The sequence below is a fragment of the Lathyrus oleraceus genome, chromosome 5 (assembly GCF_024323335.1).
Source record: "Lathyrus oleraceus cultivar Zhongwan6 chromosome 5, CAAS_Psat_ZW6_1.0, whole genome shotgun sequence".
NCBI lineage: Eukaryota > Viridiplantae > Streptophyta > Magnoliopsida > Fabales > Fabaceae > Lathyrus > Lathyrus oleraceus.
In genome coordinates this window covers 203,629,547-203,645,752 of record NC_066583.1, presented here as the reverse complement: position 1 = coordinate 203,645,752, position 16,206 = coordinate 203,629,547, and the positions used below count along the sequence as shown (strand labels likewise).

The following is a 16,206-nucleotide window of genomic DNA, read 5'->3' as shown; positions in this document are numbered from 1 at the left end:
TTAATGTTATCCCATTTCACAATAAAGCTTAACTACAGATACTTTAAGAATAATGTCCTTATGTTTAATGTGCTCTCATGATTAAGTCACACTTGATACATTAAACGGACTATCTATTCCAGGGACTTTATTAAACAAACATAATAAAGAAAAAGCCTTTTATTATTAATAAATAATTCGATACAAGTACCAAAAGTATTGGCCTCTAGGGATTACACCAACATATCAGACACAATACTTAAAGGAATACCATGCAGTTTCACAATCTCATCAATATACAACTTGGCCAACTTTTGTAAAGAATAATTGATCCTCATTGGTATAAAATGAGCTGATTTTGCCAATCTATCAATAATCACCCAAATTGAATCGCATCCCTTCGAAGTATTCGGCAGACCTGTCACAAAATCCATGGAAATGCTATCCCATTTCCACTCTGGAATATTCAACGGTTGCATCAGGCCCAATGGTTTCTGATGTTCAATCTTCGACTTCTGACAAATCAAACAAGCATACACAAACTCAGCTACTTCCTTCTTCATTCCTGGCCACCAAAACAATTTCTTCAAGTCTTGATACATTTTCGTGGCACCGGGATGAATACTTAACCCACTTCTATGACCCTCCTCAAGAATTCCCTTCTTAATTTTTGGCACATCTGGAACACACAACCTATCTCTAAACCTCATCACATCATTCTCATCAACCCGAAAATCACCCCCTTACCTTGGTTGATTAACGTGAGACGATCTACCAAACCCAAATCAGATTTCTGGCTTCCTCTGATTTCTTCGAGAATACCACTAGTCAGCTTCAGCATACCCAATTTCACACTGTTAGGAGTCTCTTCACACACTAGACTCATATCTCTGAATTGTTCAATCAGTTCTAACTCTCGAGCCATAAGCATTGACATATGTAAGGACTTCCTACTCAATGCATCAGCTATAACATTAGCCTTACCCGGATGGTAACTCAATTCAAAATCATAATCCTTCAGAAGTTCAAGCCATCTCCTCTGCCTCATATTCAACTCTTTCTGATCAAACAAATACTTCAGGCTCTTGTGATCACTGAACACTTCGAACCTAGATCCAAAAAGATAATGCCTCCAAATCTTCAAAACAAAAACTAAAGCTGCCAACTCTAAGTCATGTGTAGGATAATTTCTTTCATGAACCTTCAGTTGTCTGGAAGCATAAGCAACGACCTGGCCATTTTGCATCAGTACACCACCAAGACCCATCTTTGACGCATCACAATATACTACAAAAGACTCATTCAGATTGGGCAAGACCAAAACTGGAGCACTCGTCAATTTCTTCTTGAGTTCTACAAAACTCTTTTCACATGCAACATCCCACACATAAGCTTGACCCTTTCGAGTCAATTGAGTCAAAGGCATTGCTATCTTTGAAAAGCCTTCTATAAACCTACGGTAATAACCAGCCAAGCCAAGGAAACTTAGAATCTCAGTAGCAGACTTCAGAGTCTCCCACTGCAACACAACATCAACTTTCGACGGATCAACAACAATTCCTCCACTAGAAATCACATGGCCAAGGAAACTCACTTCTTTTAACCAGAATTCACACTTGGACAACTTGGCATAAAGCTTCTTGTTCCTCAACACCTGCAATACAATGTTTAGATGATCCACATGTTCTTCCTTTGACTTAGAATATATCAAGATGTCATCGATGAATACGACCACAAATCAATCTAGATAAGGATGGAAAATCCTATTCATATACTCCATGAACACACCTGGCGCATTAGACACTCTAAACGGCATTACTGTATACTCATAATGACCATACCTTTTCCTGAATGCAGTCTTCGGAATATCGTCTGGTTTCACACGAATCTGATGATAACCTGACCTCAAATATATCTTGCTGAACATACAAGCACCCACCAATTGATCCATCAGACCATCAATTCTCGGAAGAGGATACTTATTTTTGATAGTAACTTTATTCAATTGTATGTAGTCAACACATAACCTCATACTGTCGTCCTTTTTCTTAACTAACAACACTGGCGCACCCCATGGAGAAACACTTGGTCGAACAAAATTCTTCTCAAGCAACTCTTCTAACTATTTCTTCAATTCACCCAATTCTGAAGCTGACATCCTATACGGAGCCATTGACATAGGATTAGTACCAGGTACCACATCAATGGAAAACTCAATCTCACACTCTGGTGGCAAGTCACTAATATCATTTGGAAATACATCTTGAAAATTGCACACAATAGGCATATCAACACTTGCAGCCTTATTGTTGACTTGCAATGATGAAAACATTGCAAACATCTGAGCCTCATCTTCTAAGAGTTCTTCTACTTGCTTAGCGGATAAAAACATCAGCTCTCCACAATCACCAAACTCTGGGAACCTCACGGTTTTGCTGTAGCAATTGATATGAACATAGTTGAACTCTAACTAGTTTATTCCAAGAATAATATTGATTTGATGCAAAGGTAGACAAACCAAGTCCATCGCAAAATTCTTACCATAAATGGTGAAAGGATAACTCAAACAGACTAACGCAGTAGTCACTGAACCATTAGTCGGGGTATCGATAACCATACTCCCAACCAAAAGAGATAATTTTAAACCCAACCCCGTAGCACACTCAAGAGAAATAAACGAATGAGTAGCACCAGTATCAATAATAGCAATTAACTCAATGTTGTTAATGAAACAAGTACCTTTGATCAAGTTATCTGTCTTGGGAACCTCTGAACCACTCAAGGTAAACACTCTACCGTTAATCTGGGCAGCAGTAGCGGCCGTCTTCTTTGGCTTCTGACATATGTGTACTGATATGACCCTGTTCACCACAATTATAACAAGTCGGACCATCATTCTTGCACTCTGCAACACGGTGACCCGTTTTTCCACAATTGTAACATCTCAGAACCTTATTATTACATTCATTAGCACAGTGTCCCAACCCACCACACTTGAAGCACTTGACAGAAGCGGGGGGCCCTCCCCCACTTGTCTTCTTCCCATCTAAAGCCTTCTGCTTCCCTTTGTCAACTGGAGTTACATAAGGTTTCCCTCTAAATTGTCCCTTCCATTTCTTCTCACTAATACTCTTATAGTAAGCAGACCGAGTTCTATTATCCTCATCATAGATTCTACTTTTATTCACCAATTCAGCATACCTACGAATTTGTTGGTATCCAATACCTTGTTTGATCTCTGGTCTCAGCCCATTCTCAACTTGAGACATTTTGAAGTCTCAGTATCAGCACGGTTGTAATGGGGATAAAACTTCACTAGCGCCTCAAACTTCGCAGCATACTCTGCCACAATCATGTTCCGTTGCTTTAGCTCAAGGAACTCTATCTCCTTTTTGCCACGAACGTCCTCGGGGAAATACTTCTCCAAGATTTATTTTTTGAACACAACCCAAGTTATCTCTGTACCACTAGCTTCCAATACCTGACGTGTGTTATCCCACCAATCCTCAACTTCTTCTAACAACATATGAGTACCAAATTGTACCTTTTGAGCCTCTGTGCAAGCCATCACTCGGAAGATCTTATCAGTTACTTTGAGCCATTCCTGTGCACCCTCTGGGTCATGGCTACCCTTGAAAGTTGGTGGATTGTTCCTCTGAAATTTTCCCAAAGCGCGAAACTCATCAGGAGCTCCTCCTGCTCTCCCATTCTGATTGTTCTGTGCAGTTTGAGCCATTACCTGGGCAAGGGATTCCAATGCTTCAGCAATAGCACGATCGTTTCTCCCAGTCATTCTACAAACCATCTGTCGCACCTCGAAAAAAATGGGGATACGACTTCAAAGCGAAGCGTGATCGCACGCTCGCAATGATGGACTGAACAGAGTCGCCACCGAACTTTATTTATTCCTAAAAAGGAAAGGGGAAATATCGATAAAACCCAAGACAAAAGAAAGGATAAGATATGGTCATCGCAACCAATATCAGGGTTCGGGAGTCGATTACGCAAGGGGAAGGTATTAGCACCCCTCACGTCCGTTGTACTCAACGGGAACCATTAGGTCAGTTGTGTGCGTTAGTGTTAGTTAAAATATTAGGCTTTTCAAATTATTAGGTAGGACAGAAAGAAAGGAAGAGGGAAGAAATGTTTTTGGATTTTTGACGAAGGACTAAACCTAAGTTTTTTATTAATGGGCCTGACAAGATTTAAAAATCCTGCTCCTACGTATCTCAAAAGAGAAATCAAGGCTTACGTAGTTCTGGGTAGAAAAATGTTTGTTTGTTGGTCGATTTTAGCGAAAGCTATACTGTATTAATCGACATAAACATTGTTTTACCCAAAACAGATGAGGAGTGGACGCATACCACACATCGAACGGATTTATAAATCTACATTCGGAAAAGCGTCATTTATCTCTACTCAACAATCGTGGCCGAAACATTGTTTTGTATCACTTAAGACAATATATCTTCCATTTATGAAAAAAAAGTTTTTTGATTAATTGCACGGCGGCGAGAAAAGAGTTTGATCGGTTGGATGTATTTTGAGTGATGACGAGAACTTGGATGAGCGAGATATACATCTCGAATCCTAGCCTCAGGAGTGCACGGTATACACCATGTTCCATTTCCATCTTTATTGAAAGAAGTTAAGATAGGAATTAAGTATCTTTTTGGAATTTGATTGAGAAAGGGTTTGAAGAAACCACATTGACAGTTTTAGAAGATGGCGAGAGTTAAGATTGGCGAGGCATACGTCTCGAATCTTAATCTCAGGAGTGCATGGTATACACCATGTTCCATTTCCACCTTTATTGAAAAAGTGTTAAATAAGATTTAGGTATCTTAGATTTGATTGAGAAAGGGTTTGACGAAACCACATTGACAATTTTAAATGATGGCGAGAACTAAGATAGGCGAGGCATACGTCTCGAATCTTAACCTCAGGAGTGCACGGTATACACCATGTTCCATTTCCATCTTTATTGAAAAAATGTTAAATAAGAATTAGGTATTTTGAGTTTTGTTGTGAAAATGACTTGACCTAGATCAAGTATTGATGGATGTTTAAAAGGAATTTGAATGAGTGTTTGAGGGAAAACAAAGTGGATAAATTTGGATGATGGCGAGAGCTAGGATTGGCGAGATATACATCTCGAATCCTAGTCTCAGGAGTGCGTGGTATACACCACGTTCCATTTCCGTCTTATTGAAAAGGTCTTGAATATGAATTAATATTTTTGATTTTTGATTATGAAAAAATGGATTGACGTCGAATCAAGCGTTTGATGAAAGTTTGAAAGAAATGGAATAGAATAGGAGGGAGAAATGAATTGATTTGTTTATTGAGAAAATACTCGACGTTGGACCGAGTCATTATTTTTGTATTTTTTGGAAGTGGTTGATTTTATTCTTGTATTAGCATCTAGCTAAACAGTCAAACAAATAAAGAACTAAACAGTACAAAATTATTATACATCGGGGGAGTGGGGTACATTTTGTCAAAATGGGGATTCAAAAATCATGAAATAATTAAATCGGGCCCAAATAACAAATAATGCAATGCATGAGTGTAAGTGCAAGAGAACCGGCTAATTGTAAGAAAGCCCAAGAGTAAGCTATGTGAGGTTGATGGCGATGCTTAAAAGCAATCGACTTACAAGGGTATGGAAATGGGCTCGATGTTGAATCGAGAAAAGTGTGATTTGAATAGTTTAAAGCGGCTTTGAATGAATGATGAAATTAAAAGAAAATCAAATTTGTGTTATTAAACAATAATGAAACTATGAGCATAAGAGAAATTATAATAAAACATAAATATAAAAAATGAATGCTAAAAGAAATAAAATGCTACATATAGGTATTGAACCCACTCCACTAAAGACCATGAAGCTACCCTCTCTCCACTAGACCATTTATGATTAGTTATAATTTTAATAACAACTTTAGATATTAAACCAGAAAATTGAAATTAAAATTAAAATAATAAAAACCAAAACAAAAAATCGGTTGGACTACTAATTAAATGAAGGAAGAATCCCTAAAAAACCTAGCCGTCTAGCTGTTGGGTTTCCAAGTGATTGATGGATTGGGAACACAAAAACTAATTAACAAAATTGCAAAGGAAGACTAAAGAAAAAAAAAGAAAAATTTAAAATGGTTTATTATGTGACTTAAATGTTTGTGTTGTTTTATAAAAGAAAATAAATAAAAATGGGAAAATGAGAGAGGCACCGTAACAGTAACCGAAAATCCTCAATCTCGTCCTCTCCCCACGAAATCTCTCTCGCTCTCAATCGAATCTCTCTCTAGCGCTCTCAATCGCTCACGATTTTTTCTCTCTCACTCTCAATCGCTATCCCTCAACTCTCATCTTACTCAAACACTCTGGAACATGCAAGAAATCATGGCTGAAATAAAAAGGAGCTCACCTTCGACGGCGACGACGGCGACGATGAAAGCTTAAACCTCCTTCAACTCTTCAAACCAGGTTTTGCCTTTACTTTGGGATTTAGGTTTTTTTTTGTTTTTGAAGCTTTTTCGCCGTTTCCCTAATTTTCGCGGTTTCAAATCCTAAGTTTTTTTCACTCCGCCTCTCAATCGCCCCCCTCCTCACTGATTTTCTTCTCCTATTTATCCCTGCAGCTTTAGGGTTTCAATTGGTTATCCAAAGATTCAATAGGGAAACTTCCTGGAAACGCTTTTTTTGCTCAGAATTTGGTCCATCTCGTTTGATACTACAATCTGGAAACGGTAACTCTACCTACCACTTTCTCCAATTGTTTTGTCTTAATGTCAATTTGGGATATTTTCTGAAATTTTAACTGACTTGTTGTTTTGCTTTTACTGCAGTGAATTCAGAGTATTCATGAGTAACTTCGGTTCTTTCCCGTGGCCTTGGTTATGTACTCGGTTTTGGGTGGCTTGTGAGACAGACATCTGAAGTTTCTGCGGTAGAGGTAATAGGAACCAAGAGTTTATCATGTTTCCTAAACACACTGCTACGCCTTTTTACAATTCCTTGATCTGCTATATATTGTAGCTCTGAACTGATGAAGGCCCTTTCTCACGCCCAGAACCACCAATGTAATATCAGTCAACCAAATGTAGCTGCAACTCCTGGATGGTACAGAGACGGTCTTTAGGCACACTAATGGACTTCATGCTTTGGTAAGGACCCTGATCACTAACTGATTTTGACTAAGAATCTTCTTCAGTTAATTATCTCTTACTATCACAGGTTGAAGTGAATGGCCGGACTGACCTTGGATGTCACAGAAGAAAAAATGAGGGATTATCATTTCTTTTTCCAATCTCTTGTGGGTAACCTGTGAGAGGATTAATAAACGTGAAAGCTCAACTGTCAATTTCAAGCTTGTGATCAATTATCCGGAAAATCCTAGCAACTGCAACCCTCGCCTTCGTAAACGCAGCCATGGTAGGTGTAGATTGCCTTAGATGTTCCTTAATCTTTTGATCAATTGAACTGTGTTTGTTGCTCTTCAAACTGCAGGTAGTAGGACCTCACATTTGCCTTGTGTTTGTAACCTGAATTATGCTTGCTATCTTTACATTTGAAACAGTTGATTATTGGACTGATGCGAATTTATTTTGATTGTTTCAATGAAGTAATTGCAATTTCCAGTTCAATCAATTTCCTTGGAGAACTATACATTTGACTTCAGCTTCTTCATTTGATAAAAACAGTCCTGCCCCGTCTCTACAAGTACTTTCCAACAACTGCCCCAGCCTTACGACCTCAAGCCAACACTCACTTTCACGCAAGCAAACTCTATTATGCTGAGATAAGCTCATTAATCGCCACTGAGTTGAAGGGAGCACGGGAAAGTTCAAGAATGAAAGGGGGTTTGCTGAACTGAAACCTCTTATCCCACCAGAACAGATTGCTACTGATGGTGCTAAGACATTGCTGAGGATCAGTATCCATTTGCCCTACTAAAACAGTGCTGTAAAAGATGGAAAAAAGGACTAGGTGGTTTTTACTTTTCAATTACAGATGAAAATGATATTGGTCTTGTATGTTTTCAACTTTGATCGTATAATTGTGTGTGAAATCTTATTTGTAATCCCATGAATCGAACAGGTCAAATGTGCAAGTACTGCATGAAGATCTTCAGACTTCAACACGAGCTTGCGATATTAACATGAGATTGTAATGTAGCTTCGTCAAGCCCATAGAGAGCATCAATCAAGTGCATTCGTAACGACGCAGGATCTTTAGCCATCTTCATTCCTAACTCGCCGGCAACACCAAACACAGCTTGTGTCGATACTGCCGCATCAAAAGCATGGCTTTTGTCAACTGCAACAAAGGCAACAATGAATAAGTGGTCCCGTGTGAGCTTCTTTGCTTTTTGTAGTGAGGTGAAGGTCTCCTCCATTAAGAGCCATGTGTTTTGCTAAAATTGTTCTTTGATATCTCTTATCCTCTGCTGATTTGTTATTTGGCAGGTCACAGGTTGTAATTTTGGTGAAATTTGTTGGATAGTTGGAAGTTCGGTCTCACGAGCAAGGCGTTCAGCAGCATCCAATGCATTGCCGGTTTGAGTTTGTTTGAGTTTTGAATCTCTTGAACTTGGCTCTCATTCTAGTGTGGACCTCTCTCTTGTTGGAAGTGTGAGTGATGGATTACTCCGGCTATAACTATTGTAGTGTAAATATTGGCACAACAGCTTTCTATCTCACAGTAAGGTGTACAAATCTAGAAGATTGGCCAACGGTGTAGAAGTCTCCAAGGTCTCCTTTGCAAACCTCTGCTGCTTAAAAATCGGAAATGCATCCAGTATTACCGTATTCAATAGTCGAAATGCCAATTTAATGAGAACAACTCTTGTATCTGCTGTGGCGAAGAACGTTGTAGTCCGGAAGTCTGCTTCAACAAACTTGCTAGCTATGTTGCTGTCTCGAGCTATCTTAATCAGGTGACTTAGCTTAGAAAACCCCTTCAAGCCAATCAAAATAAACTTGTTGCTCATGCTAGGACCTGTATGATTCGGTTCCATCCTATAATCTGAACATTCAGCCGACAGCAAGGAAAATGGAGGAAATCATTATTCTGCATTTTTCAGTCTCTTCCCAATATCTACACAGTCTTCTTTTTTGCCATAAACGTATCAGTAACAACCTCTTGCTGCTCCTTGATTTTTGACAACACCTTGAAGAGATGGAATCGAACTTAACATATCTGATGCAGTTTGCTTATGAGATTTGGACATGAACTGTGATAAATGCATGTCTTTTGCACAAAAGCAAACCAAATTGCAATGCATTATCTAACCGATCTATTTCATCTGAAACTTGACTTGAAAACTCTTGAAGTAAGCCTTGCTTGAATATTTATTTTGACATTTCGCTTCTTTGATCGATTTGGCAGGTTGTTATAGCAGAACTTTCAGTCATGTTAATCTACTATTGTTATGCTATACATTATTGTTAATATTGTTAGCAGTTATATGAAATGGATTATTGGTTGATTAGTGAACGAATTGTGACTACATTTCCTTGCTTTGTTGCAGATTATGCCATCTCTGTGGTCCTGATCCGGTTGTTACGCATTGCAGACCGGCACCAGCATACAACTAGTGGGCAATGTTGTTCTGCAGCATGTTGGCTTCCCGAATAGAGCAGAATTTATGATAGGCTCGTGATTGATTAGATTGATGCATTGCAAACTGGTTTTGGCTCGTAAACGGCTTGTTGAGCATGGCCATGGTTAGGATTAGTAACTCTGAATTTGGTAGGCGACAAAGTTGCTAGATTTAGGATTATTTGTGTTAGCTTTTTGTGTGTTGTATTGTCATGAAGGTTCTATTTTATGAATTTGAAAATTGGATGTAACAAATGAGAATCCGCTGTTATTTCGGGGATTGCCCAAGGTTGTAGCAGCTTTGAAATGTGAATGTGTTGGTTTGAATTTTTGTATTTCGTTTCAAACATTGTAATCAAAGGTCCGTGAAATGACGCAATGGCTTTGGTTTGAATGAGTCATGGTGTGTTTAGAAATGATTGAATTTAGTAAATGGAGCTGTGTGAAATTTGTCCACTTAGGCCATGATGGTAGATGAAACTAACCGCTTGCTTATTATTCTTGTTAAATGGTGTGTGCATGTACGGTCATGGTTTGTAATTAGGATGCTTTTACTTGGTGAAATATGGTTTACTGTTGTAAAAATGGACGTGCATTTGGGAGAAACATGTATGTATGAATATGGTTTTGGAAATGCTTGAAAGCTAAATATTATTGAATGTTATGAAATGTGTGTATGTGCTATTTTGATTTGAGATGAACTATGGATGGAAGATGGATCATGTTTGGTTATAAAAATGGATATGGATTTTAGAAATAATCTGAGACTAATCAAAATGTCAATAAAAAATCAAAAAAACCAAATAAAACCAATTAAAATCAAATTAATCTATAATTTGTTAAAATTACTTTGATATCAACTCTAACATTTATTTGGAAATTAAAATCAATTAGAGTTTGAATCATTAGTAAAACACAATTAAGATTAACTTGAAATTTGGAATTAGATTTACTTTGAAATTAAATTAAAATTGAAAATTAAAATCAAATAACTAAAATCCATTTTGTAATCACAAAGCACCATGATCAAAAAGCTAAATAATAACCAATGTTTATCACAAAATATGGATTTGGGAATGGACGGTTGCCTTTGGTCATGAATGTATGCAAATGAACTTTAGGCCAAGTGCCAAATAAAAAATGAAAAAATGAAAAAAATTTAGGACCAAAATCGGGGTATGACACCATCAAACAACATTAGAAGAAAAAATTTATCGATAGTGCACACACACTCATCAACTAACAGGGAACTGATATCCTATAAAAACTTGACCGGACGGACCAACCTGCTCTGATACCACTAATGTAACACCCTTCTATACCCCAAACCATAATATGATATTTTAATTAGAAAACATAACCACAAGGGTGTCACACACATAAAACACATAACCTGCTCTGGAACATGGGTTACCACAGAAATAAATTCAAATGCACATATTTATACCTAGGATGTTACACGACATCCAACACATCTGATTTGTACTTGGGATGTTACACGGCATCCAACACATCTTATTTTGGTCAAGTACTCGTATAAAGACATTCAGTATCTGTCCTCACATGCTCACCCAAGAATTTACGGTATCATCGCAGCGGAATCACTAATAAACATATAACAATAATATTGTAACTCAAGACATTAAGTCTCATGAATTTCAACTTAATAGCATAATCAAAAGAGTCTGTAAATAAAATCAAAATAACTTATAATCTCCAAAACACAAGAAGTTTGTAACATCGACAACAATGATACAAAATTCAAATCAAGCGTTTATCCCAACCCGATGTTACATGATCAGAGCAAGGAACCACTAAATAAAATAGATAAACTATGTAGGTCACTTCAAGAGTTATCCTTCCACTTACTTCAATCAAAGTTACTTCTGAATATCTGTATGATGTCCATGTAAGGACAACATTCAAACAGAAAGGGGGTTAGAATACACTTCAATAATTAGTAGTGGAAAAACAAAGATTAACTAACAATATCACACACTAATTATAACAATCATCAACATATCAAGTATTCTCATCCACACATCATAACACAAAAATAATAATCACCAAATGCAACACAATGCATATGTACTTGACAACTGACTCAACATGCATGTGCTACCAAATTATGAACACTCAGGTTCATTTCACTCCATGATCCCCACCATAGGATCGATCCCCTATTGGAATCGGAGCACGCAAAATTCGCTACCATCATCATAGGCAACGCTTCACTAATTCCTCAATAGAATTAGCTACTCGCACTCGATCCCCACCATAGGATCAAGACTCACCAAAACTGGACCGAAGTCCGTACACCATGACGTATGAATTTCAACAGCATACAATGTCACAAATTATCACCAAAATAATCATCCAAAATTATCACCAAATCATCATCCAAAATTATCACCAATTATCATCCAAAATTATAACTCGATAGAGTTCCCAAGGAACTCTAAAACAACTCTAAAATCTCAAAAATATTCTACCGACAACTGTTGCACATAAAGATAACTCTTATAGACTCGATCGACAACTCTAACAACTCTACGGGAACTCCAACAAAATTGAAAATAATTTAAATTGGCTAAATAATCCAATTATTTTTCTCGAACTCAGAACTCCAAAAGCATATTATACTAATAATATTAATTCAATATTGTTACTATTATTATTATCATTGTTATTAATATTATATTAATAAAATATGTTATGCTAATGAACATATTTTATTAATAAATCTAATATTCCTTATTTTTCTATCACCCATGTTATTTTTAATTATTCACCTCATAATTCTATTTTTTTTCTTACTCAAATAAAAATGCTATATATTCTAATAATTAGTTAAAACTCCATTAATTTCTAAAAAGTATGAAAAACCCTTACTCTCTCTCTCTATACCGCTACTTCAAGGATACTTACCCCCACAATCACACAATAATTAATTTAAAATATCAATTAATCAAATAAAAATCTAAATAATTCAAATTAATTCATTAATTGAATTCGGGGTGTTACATGTGTCAAAGATAACATTTTGATTTCGTAGTAAAACATTATTTCTTGTTAAACGAGCATTTGAGCTTCTGACGTTTTCTATACTCTGATGACACAATATGTGCTTAGTTGTTGCATGTGCAGGTTGTTAAATCCTGTATACAAAGGAGATCTTGAACTTGAGTGAACATTTAGATTGCTTAGGAGATTTAAGCTCTTGGACATTTACCAGGAAGCCCATCTCCTTTTCTTGTTTTTAACATATACGAGGAACCAGATCAAGAAGACAGGGTCATGAAAGGCAATGACATCATTGACATTTCCAATGATCGAGCAAGAAACATTATGGATGATGCAGTGTTTGATCCTAATGCCATGAATATGGGTATCATTAGGCCATAAACCATTGTGGCTCATTTTGAGTTTAAACCAATGATGTTTCAAATGTTTCAAGCCATTGGTCAATACATAAGCGTTGCAAATGAAGATCCGCACTTGGATTTGAGGCAATTTCTGGAGGTTGCTAGTAACTTTAAGATTCCTTGCATTACATATGACGCCTTCAAGTTTAGGATTTTTCCATACTCTCTAAGGGATAGAGCCAAGAGATGGCTAAATTCCTTAGAACCTAATTCGATAGCCACATGAAATGTCTTAACTGGGAAAAATTAGCTAAGTGCTTTACTCCTATCAAGAATGTTAATATGAGAAACGAGATTACTTCATTTAAACAATGAGATGATGAATCCTTATTTGATTCTTGGGAAAGATTTAAAGAGTTTCTTAGACAATGTCCCCACCATGGGATGCCAATATGTATACAAATAGAATGGATTTGCTCCCTCATCAAGAAACATGCTTAATGCATCTAGTGGTAGAGCCTTGTTGTCTAAATCTTATCAAGATGGTTACAAATTGATTAAAATTATTACAGCCAATACCTATCAATAATAAGTTACAAGATTTAATGTTGTCTCTATTTAAAAGAAGTCAGTCGGTGTTCATGAAGTCACTGAGACCACATTCATTGTTGCTCAAGTGGCTCAAATTCACCAAATGATGAAAAATATGATGTTTATTCCTGACGTGTCAGTAGCTGAACCTGTCAAGGTTGTGACTTACGCATCAGAGGTTGCTTGTGTCTATTATGGGGATGCTCACTTATTTGCATATTGCTATGCAAATCCTGTTTATATTAACTATGTTGGCAATAACAAGTACAACAACCCCTACAACAATACTTATAATCCTGATTGGCATAATCATCCAAATTTCTTAGGAAGCAACAACCAAAACCAACTTAAACCAACTTGTTGGCAATAACAAGTACAACAACCCCTATAAGAACACTTACAATTCTGGTTGGCATAATCATCCAAATTTCTCATGGAGCAACAACCAAAACCAACTTAAACCTCAAGTACCTCAAGCACTCCATGTTCCACCTGGTTTTCTGCACCAAACTATGTTGTGGCTATCAAGGGAATAGCTAGTTGGAAAATATTTTGAAGCCCTTCATTCAGGCAACCAAGAACCAATTCCAAGCTCAAGGTGTAAGCCTAAAAAACTTGGAAAATCAAGTTGGGCAAATTGCTTCAGCACTTAGTTCAAGGACTATGGGAGCACTTCCAAGCTCCACAAAAACTCCAGCACTACCTTTGGAGCCAAGTGTATTGAAATATGTAAGGTTATCAAGTTAAGAAGTGGAAAATAGTGTGAAGTTATTGTTGGTGTAAGCCCTAGAGGTCAATACTTTTGGTACTTGTATCAAATTATTTATTAATAATAAAAGGCTTTTTCTTTATTATGTTTGTTTAATAAAGTCCCTAGAATAGCTATTCCGTTTAATGTATCAAGTATGACTTAATCATGAGATCACATTAAACATAAGGACACTATTCTTAAAGTATCTGTAGTCGAGCTTTATTGTGAAGTGGGATAACATTAAAGCATTAAGACTATTATGTATATAGACTGATGATCACATCTCATGGATCATGGATAAGGAGTTATCAAGTCTTAAACATAGGTCTGAATATTAAGAGTAATATTTATACCGGGTTGACCCGCTATGAGAATACTATATAGAAAGTTATGCAAAGTGTCATAAGTTATTCTCATGGTGATAATGGTGTATATCACTCTTCGACCTGAAACCACTATGGACCCTAGATGTAGAGTCGAGTGCTTTATTGTTGATCAAACATTGTCCGTAACTGAATAACCATAAAGACAGTTGATGGGTACTCCACGAAGCATGCTGAGGGACATGAGTAACCTAGATGAAATTTTCCCATCCTGCATAACAGGATAAATGTCTATGGGCCCAATATTGAACTGGACAAGGATGACACGGTCTATGCCTTGTGTTCAATATAGACATAAGGGCAAAAGGGTAATTATGCACATAAGTATTATCACAGAAGGATTTGTCAGATCACATGACATTTTCGTGTCTTGGGTAGCAGCGATGTGTTGCTAGATACCGCTCACTGTTTATTATGTTAAATGCGTGATTTAATATAATTGTCAACGTCGCGAAAACCTACAGGGTCACACACAAAGGACAGATTGATGAGAGATAGAGTAACTAAGGAACACCGTAAGGTACGGTGCACTTAAGTGAATTATAGAACATCGTAAGGTACGGTGTACTTAAGTAGAATATGAAATATGGTAAGGTACCACACGCTTAAGTGATTTTGGGCATATTATAAGATATGGGCCAAAATACACTTAAGTGGGCTTTTAGCTTGAAGCCCACACAAGTGGTTCTATAAATAGAACCCTTGTGTAGAAGCATTCGTTGCGGTTGCATTATTTTCGTTTTCTCTCTCTCTCTCTCTCTCTCTCACACACACACACACACACACACACACACACACACACACACACACTCAAAACCTTCATTCATACCAGCTAGCACTGAGATTGAAGGAATCCATTCGTGTGGACTGAGTAGAGATGTTGTCATCGTTCAACGTTCATGATCGCTCCGTAGATCTGCATCAAAAGTTTTGATCGTCACAAGAGATCTGCACCAAAGGTTTCAATCGTCACAAGAGGTAAATATTCTATCACTGATCATGACCATTCGTAAGGATCACTAAAGGGGAAAATTTTAATTCCGTTGCATTTTGGATCGTCGTTCTCCTTCAGTTATACATGTGGTGGATCCTACTAAAGAACATGTAACACAAGATAAAGGCATTCTGAAAGCTTCTGACATGACATTTAATCTAGAGAAGCATCCAATTAACATGCCAAAGGTTGACAAACCATCCAGATTTGTTTAAGAAAAAAACCCCACCTCTTTTTCCTCAAAGGATTTGAAATGCCAAAGAAGAACAACAATTTGGAAAATTCAAGGAAATTCAGAAGCAACTTCATATCAACATACCATTGATTAAAGCCATACAACAAATTCCAAACTATTCCAAATTTATAAAGGATGTTCTTACAAATAGGAAGAGAGTGGGAGAATTCGCTAATGTTGAAACAAAATTAGTTTGTACCATATCCCTTAGGTTTTGATGATAACAAAGTATTTAAAGAACAGTTGAGTATACTAATATTTGTTCAAGTGTACAGGACCATAAACTAAAATTTTAGGAATAA

At 36.9% G+C, this 16,206-nt stretch overlaps 1 protein-coding gene, 1 long non-coding RNA gene and 1 other non-coding gene across 8 annotated transcripts; 1 reads left to right on the top strand and 2 right to left on the bottom strand.

The window, feature by feature from the left end:
- Window positions 1-2,101: 2,101 nt before the first annotated feature.
- LOC127079724 (uncharacterized) lies at window positions 2,102-3,248 on the bottom strand. The gene is made up of 3 exons (XM_051020099.1): window positions 2,884-3,248; window positions 2,556-2,840; window positions 2,102-2,414 (listed from the first exon to the last, which is right to left on the bottom strand). Exons 1-3 carry the CDS (start codon window positions 3,246-3,248, stop codon window positions 2,102-2,104), a joined length of 963 nt encoding a protein of 320 aa, XP_050876056.1.
- Window positions 3,249-6,147: 2,899 nt separating this feature from the next.
- Window positions 6,148-9,982, top strand: LOC127082859 (uncharacterized). Of its 6 annotated transcripts, none has more exons than XR_007788234.1 (9): window positions 6,152-6,468; window positions 6,624-6,731; window positions 6,831-6,937; window positions 7,021-7,148; window positions 7,219-7,416; window positions 7,686-7,971; window positions 8,083-8,363; window positions 8,451-9,316; window positions 9,515-9,982. It is a non-coding gene; the product is annotated as an uncharacterized LOC127082859 (long non-coding RNA). The 6 variants fall into 6 exon arrangements; XR_007788235.1 differs by having other exon boundaries at window positions 6,155-6,468; window positions 8,451-8,920; XR_007788233.1 differs by having other exon boundaries at window positions 6,148-6,468; window positions 7,608-7,971; window positions 8,451-9,982.
- A 3,307-nt stretch (window positions 9,983-13,289) lies between these two features.
- On the bottom strand, window positions 13,290-13,396 carry LOC127090060 (small nucleolar RNA R71). Its single transcript, XR_007791594.1, has one exon. It is a non-coding gene; the product is annotated as a small nucleolar RNA R71 (small nucleolar RNA).
- Window positions 13,397-16,206: the final 2,810 nt, after the last annotated feature.